At 46.3% G+C, this 7,104-nt stretch overlaps 1 protein-coding gene across 1 annotated transcript; it reads right to left on the bottom strand.

The window, feature by feature from the left end:
* Positions 1 to 5,282: 5,282 nt before the first annotated feature.
* Positions 5,283 to 5,672, bottom strand: LOC115710738 (uncharacterized). Its single transcript, XM_030639092.2, has one exon. The coding sequence runs from the start codon at positions 5,670 to 5,672 to the stop codon at positions 5,283 to 5,285; it is 390 nt and encodes a 129-aa protein (XP_030494952.2).
* Positions 5,673 to 7,104: the final 1,432 nt, after the last annotated feature.

Here is a 7,104-nt window from a genome sequence, read left to right as displayed (position 1 = left end):
GCGCGAGCTGAGGGAGGCCTAGGAGGCTGTCGAGGAGCTGACTGCCAGGCTGAAGTCTATGGAGGAGCTGCATCAGGCAAACTTGCAGTCGACGGCCAATTTGACAGTTGAGGTGAAGGAGCTCAGGGACTTTAAAGATCAAGCCCTGAAGAAGGCTAAAAGAGATGAGCTCCTAGTCCCTGTCGTCTGCAAGCATTTCACCAAATGCTTTGATGACGGCGTTTTCATGGCCTGGCAAACTAATGGCCAAAACCTCAAACTCGACTTCTATCCCAAGCCTGAGGAAGTCCTTGCTCGCTTCTGGGAGAAAAAAAGAGGCTTGATGCCTTGCTTGAGGAGCGCAGGGGGCCTCGTCTTCCACCCCGTATTAATTAAGCGAACTATCATCCGTTTTTATTACTATCTTTTTTTTTTTTTTTTTTATATTTACAGTCTCTTTTCCCCTTTTTCAGACACTTTAATCTTTTTCTTTAAGGGGAGACAGTTTCAAGGCTCGTCCCCAGGCCCTTAGTGTTTTTTTAGAGCCTGCTATTGGGTCTGAACATCTTTACATTTATGCTTAAGTACATATTTTACTTTAATTTTGCTAAACTTTTGGCCTGTTTTACATTTGTCCATCTGGTATGCCTTACTACCCCCTTGAGTGGCATGAAAAATTGTTTTTAAGACACTCAGCTTCACCAATATAAATTTGGAGGTTGCATATACTTTTTGGTACAAATTTACTTGACAGAGCCTAAGTTTACATTTTTTGACTATTGTTAATACTTTCGGAGGTGATTAGCGTTCCAGGCCCTAGGCACCACGGTTCCGTCCATTCTTTTGAGCTTGTAGGTCCTAGAGTCGATTTCGTCCTCGATTTCGTATGGTCCTTCCCAATTAGGCCCAAGTACCCCCACTCCGGGTTCTTGAGTGGTTGGGAAGACTCGTCTTAGGACCAGATCACCAATAGCGCGTTTTCTACTTTTAACTTTTGAGTTAAAGTACATAGTCACTTTCTTTTGGTAAACCGCCATTCGTATTTGAGACTCATCCCGGAGTTCGTCAATCTGATCCAATGCTTCTTGTAATAAAGCCTTGTTTGTTGTTGGATCATAATGTGTTCTCTTGTGGGATGGGAATAGCGTTTCCACCGGTACCATTGCCTCACAACCGTATGCCATTGAAAATGGCGAGTGGCCGGTTGTGGTTCTTAGGGTTGTCTGGTAGGCCCATAACACTCTTGGTAGTTCTTTGGGCCAATTATTTTTGTAAGCCAGCAGCTTTTTCTTTAGAGTGACTTTCAGGATCTTATTGATCGCTTCTGCTTGTCCGTTTGTTTGTGGCCTTGCCACCGCGGAGAAGCTTTTAATGACTCCGTGTTGGTTGCAGAAGTCAGTGAATTCTTCGCAGTCAAACTGCTTCCCGTTGTCTGAGACTATCTTGTGAGGCAAGCCATATCGACACACAATGTTTTTGATAACAAAGTCTAGTGCTTTTTTAGCAGTTATAGTCTTCATTGGCTCAGCCTCCGTCTATTTTGTGAAGTAGTCTACTGCTACTATTGCATACTTTACCCCTCCCTTTCCTGTGGGTAGGGACCCAATAAGATCTATTCCCCAGACCGCAAAGGGCTAGGGACTAGTCATCAGGTAATCTCGTTGGGAGGGGCTCTTGGTATGTTCGCGAACCTTTGGCACGAATCACATTTTTGGACATAGTCTATACAATCTTTTTTCATAGTTGGCCAGAAATACCCTTATCTAAGTATTTTCTTTGAGAGACTTGGGCCTCCTGTATGATCTCCGCAGAACCCCTCATGGACCTCTAGCATAATTTTCTTAGCTTCAGGGTTCGATACACACCTTAGATACGGCATGCTGAGTCCTCTTCAATAGAGAATGTTCTCCATCATCACATAACGGTGCGCTTGGTATTGTATCCTTCTGGATAGTGCCTTTTCTTGGGGCAAGTCGCCATTGGTTATGTATTCGATGATGGGGATCATCCAGTTGAGCTCTTGTTCAACTGTCGCCACAGTAATCTTGGCTTTAATGCTTGGTTCCGAAAGGCGTTCCACAGGCACCACCCCCAGTTTCTCAATTTCGCTGTCTGAGGCTAACTTAGCCAAACAGTCTGCGTGAGCGTTTTTTTTTTTGGGGAGTCTTTCTACTTTGTAGTCCGTGAACTCGTGGAGCAACTCTCGGACTACTGCACCATTTTTTCTCCGCGCGTTTGTTATTCCCCCAATACTTGGTTCACTACAAGTTGTGAATCACTGAAGACTTCTACTCTTCTAGCCCCCACGACTTTTGCTAATCTCAGCCCTGCTATCAAGGCCTCATATTCGGCCTCATTGTTAGAAGCTATGAATTTGAACCGTAGGGCTGCCTAGAGTCGAAGTCTGTTTGGGGATATCATTGCTACCCTCGCTCCAAATCCATTTTTGTTGGAGGCGCCATCCACAAACACTTTCCACGCTAGGACTTGCGGTGTGGGCATGCTTGTGTTAGCCTCTGCCTCATGGCACTTCGTGATGAAGTCTGCTAGCGCTTGCCCTTTTATGGAGGTCTGTGGTATGTAATGTAGATCAAATTGGCTTAACTCCATAGCCCATTTGAAAAGTCTCCTGGACGCCTCTGGTTTTTGTAGAACTTGTCGGAGCGGGTGGTTGGTTAATACTTTGATTGGGTGAGCCAGAAACTATGGTCTTAGCTTTCTTGAGGCCATTCGGAGGCAAAAAACTAGTTTTTCGATCATCGGGTATCATGTTTTTGCCCTATCATGCGTTTTCTAACATAGTACACGGGATGGTGAGTTTTTTCCTCTTCCCGTACTAAGGTCGCGCTAACCGCATTCTCAGAGATAGCCAAGTATAGGAACAAGTCTTCTCCGAGAATGGGTTTTGATAGGATCGGGTGTTTAGCCATGTTCTCTTTTAGTTTTTTGAATGTCTCCTCGCACTCGTCAGACCATTCGAATTTTTGGCATTTCTTTAGGATGTTGAAGAAAGGAATGCACTTGTCTGTGGATCGGGAGATAAACCTGCTCAGAGCAGCAACCTTTCCGGTTAAGCTCTGCACATCTTTGTGCTTTTTAGGAGAAGGCATATTCAGGAGAGCTTGGATTTTTTCCAGGTTTTCCTCTATCCCTCGTTGGCTGACAATAAATCCCAGAAACTTTCCTGATTTGACCCTAAAAGTTCATTTCTTCGGGTTAAGTTTCATTCCGTACCTCTAAACAACTTCAAAGTATTCTTCGAGGTCATCTCCATTGCTTGCACCAGCATTCTTTAATCCGAAAGGCATGACCAGGTAGCATTATACCCCCTTATCGGTCTTAAAGCTAGTGCATTCTTGATCTGCAATGTGCATCTTGATCTGGTTGTAGCCGGCGTAAGCGTCCATGAAGGACAGCAGCTTGAATCCGGAGGTGGCGTCCACCATTTGGTCGATTCATGGTAGGGGAAACAGTCTTTTGGGCAGGCCTTGTTGAGATCTATAAAATCTATACATACATGCCAAGTCCCATTTGGTTTAGGCACCAGCACCGAATTGGCCAGCCATTCCGGATAATACACATCCCGGATCATGCCACTGGTTAGTAGTTTGTCCACCTCTTTCTCCAGGGCTTCTGCCTTCACTGGGTCGAGGGGGCGTCGCTTCTGCTGAACCAGTGGCATGTCCGGGTTAACGTTAAGGACATGGGTTATGACATGGGGACTTATGCCGGTCACGTCCCCTTGGCACCACGCAAAAACATCCGTGGCTGCCCTTAGTGCTTTAATTGTTTTTTCTTTTTCCTCCGGCTCGAGGCTTTTTCCCAGCCGGAGGACCTTGGCGGGGTCAAGGTCACATACTGATATTTCCTCGACGTCGTCCATTGGTTCTACGATTTTTTCGGATCCCACACGGGGATCCAACTCATCTTCTTCTGCCATTCCTGGCTTAATAACTTCACGGACCATCAGTATTGGTAGGTGGGCAGCAACGTTATAACATTGTCTGGCCTCTCCTTGGTTACCCCTCACGGTCCCTACTCCAGCTTCCCGAGTAGGGAACTTTAAATACAAGTGTCGGATCAATGTAACTGCGTCGAAGTCCACCAGGGCTGGTCGGCCGAGGATAGCGTTGTAAGCAGTCGGGCAGTCTACCACCACGAAAGTGCAGTAATTAAAAGTGCTTTGGGGTGTGTCCGGACACAAGATTACTGGCAACCTCACTTTTCCCATTGGGATAAGTGTTGTCCCATTGAACCCCGTGAGTTGGGAACCACTTGGTGAACGATCCCAGTCCGTGAGGCCTATTGCCGTGAAGGCTTCTTTAAATAACAAATTCACAGAATTTCCATTGTTGATTAGGATCCTGGCCACAATCTTGTTGGCGATGGGAATCTCTATGACCAGATGGTCATGGTGAGGAAAACACACCGTCTTTGCATCTTCTTCTGTGAACGTAATCGGTTGATCCATGAGTCAGGGCCTCTGAGCTGGGAGCTGAGTAACTTCCCAAACCTCACTATGTTTTACGGCCCCGGCGTAGCGCTTCAATCCCTTTTGAGTAGTCCCTCCGATATGGGGTCCTCCAGAGATCATAGCTACTCTTCCATTGGGTCTCGGTGGTAGGCCAAGAATCTGCTGAGGTTCCCCCGGGGGAGCGACTGGTGCCAACGCTCCAGACGTACACCCTGTCGCTCCTTGGGGCAAAGGTCCTGCTGCCGGAACTGGGTTGAGATGAGGTAGCCAGTTCTTAATCCACTCGTAGAGACGACCCAATCGAATCAAGTTTTCAACCTCATCTTTAAGGTTTTTGCATTCATTGGTGTTGTGTCCAATGTCTTTATGGTATTCGCATCTTTTGTTGGGATCCCTTCGGGAGCTATCTCTGTACAGAGGAGGCAGTCTCCGGTAGCGCGTATTTTGCCTGGTGGCGAAATACACACGTTCCTGAGAGTCCGTCAATTCCGTGTATTGGGTGTATTGGGGAGTGTACTAGGCTTACAGTAGGAGCGGAGTGAGACAGGACAGGTCCACTTATCCCAGAAGGATTCCCATAATGAGAAGATACAGGGGCCAATGCCTGACTCTGATTATATCTTGGGGTAGCGGAGAATTGTATGCCGCTCATTGGTGGAGTAGCCGATGGTAGGGTTCCCGGGAGCTGGACTCTGAGCACATACCCTGCTATTCCGGTGGGATAGTATCCCACACAAGCCACTATTTGGGCCTCTTCTAAGTTGATGTACTTTTGGACTCTCTTCTAGAAATCTTGAAGGTTGGAGGCTCCTTCTTGCTATAATTCGTTCTAGAATGGAGTCCCCGTATGGATCCCTGCTTGAAGAAGTGCAAGTTGTTGTCCGTCATCAACTTTCTTAGTCTTTGAGGCTTCTTCCTTAAACCTCTTTATGAAATTTTTCAATGTTTCTGTGGGTAGTTTCTTAATGTTAGTCAGGGCACTGACCTCAAGAATAACCTTTGTCGTGGCGACAAACTGTCTCCGAAAACTAACTTGCAGCTTGTTCCAACAGTTCACTGATCCTGGTTCCAACTTCTTGAACCATTCCTCCGCGGACCCACTCAACGTTAACGGGAAGCATAAACATTTGGTGTCATTGCTGACTCTGATGACCGTCATTACACGGTTGAACCGAGACACGTGATCGCTAGGGTCTGAGTTCTCGATATAAGCTGCCATTTCGGGCATCTTAAAATTTTTGGGGAGCTCTGCCTCCAGGATGTGCCTAGCGCATGGCTCCCGGTCCTCACAGTCAGAATTTGAGTCATCACCTTTTTGTCTCCGGGAGACTCGAGCAATGTCTTTGCGTAGTATGGCAAGCTCAGCCATAATTCCCTCGTTTAGCGTTCCCGTGGAGACCACCGGTGTATGCTTCTTTTGGTACAGCTGATCCCGTAGGTCACCATGTTTTCTGTTGATCTGATGTCTTAGATCAGCGGGATGGTATCTTTGGCTTCTTCTTCCTCTCTATTCGGGTTCCTGGTGCACAGAAACGCTTTTTCGATCCTCTCGATCCTGAGGGCCAAGAATCCCTTTTTGTAGTTTGCCCCTCTGCGGACCTTTCCCTTTCAGGAAATCTGAGCGGACCTTTCGCGGATCCTGCACCTTCTTCTAATTCCCGGGGGTGGAAGTAGGATTTTTCTATTGGTTCCCTTCATCTGGTGTTTCTCCAAGTTCTGCATGGATGGCTTTAGGATATACATGGATCCCTGCCGCCTCCATGGCTTTCTGGGCAAGCATAACCTCTTGCATCTTATTGTTTTGCTCTTTTTGGGCTGTGATTTCAGCTTCATGATCAGCAGCCTTTTGTCTCAAGAGGACTAATTTTGTGTAACTACCTTCATCATAAGCGTCGTACTCGTCGAAGTTCCCTTCTTATTCATCATCGTTGGTTCCTCCTCCTACCTCAGAGCCAACGTTACCTCTTGAGGCCACTTCCTCATCTTCAGGATCTTGTGTGTCTAGAGGGGGACGGGGCTGACGTGTGTTGCGATTCTCCACCATTGTTGTTTTGGCTTATAAGGTTGTTGTCTATATGTAGATGCATCCTTCAGCTCTCAATGAAAGCACCAAAATGTTGACCGAGGTTTTCGGCAACCGATTTAATAATATAGAAGAAAGCTGTAGGAAGTTTAATGCATGAGATTTTTACGTGGTTGGGACATTTATGAGCCTTGGTCCACGAGTCTTTTTTATTTATGAGAGTATTTATTACAGAGAATGTTCTTGGTAGTTTTTCTCTCTTTGATTCTTATGAAACCGAGAATTCTCGACCCCCGTCTTAATGTGTTTGGGGGGTATTTATAGTGTTTGTCTTGGGTGATCCCTAGAATTGTACTTCTAGACTTTCTGTGTATTTTAAGTAGGGGCACACATTCCCAACAGATGTATCATGGGAAATACATGGCCTATCCCCTAGGTACCTTAGGGGTTAAGTGGATATAATCCTTTATCCCTTCTTGACTGATGTGATCCCTCATAAAGTAGCCGTCACTAGGCTTATTAATCATAGCGTAATAGCTGCTGAAGAGGAGTTACGCCGTCAGACTTAATGCTTATGGCAGTTTCAATACGCCTTCTCCCATGCGGCATTAAATGCGAGGTGACTGTT

This window comes from Cannabis sativa, chromosome 3 (genome assembly GCF_029168945.1).
Source record: "Cannabis sativa cultivar Pink pepper isolate KNU-18-1 chromosome 3, ASM2916894v1, whole genome shotgun sequence".
NCBI lineage: Eukaryota > Viridiplantae > Streptophyta > Magnoliopsida > Rosales > Cannabaceae > Cannabis > Cannabis sativa.
The sequence above is the reverse complement of the archived record's forward strand: the minus strand, read 5'-3'. Positions and strand labels throughout refer to the sequence as shown.

Coding starts and splice junctions, on each gene's coding strand:
- LOC115710738 (XM_030639092.2), bottom strand. CDS start 5,672: ATGGCAGCTTATATCGAGAACTCAGACCCTAGCGATCACGTGTCTCGG.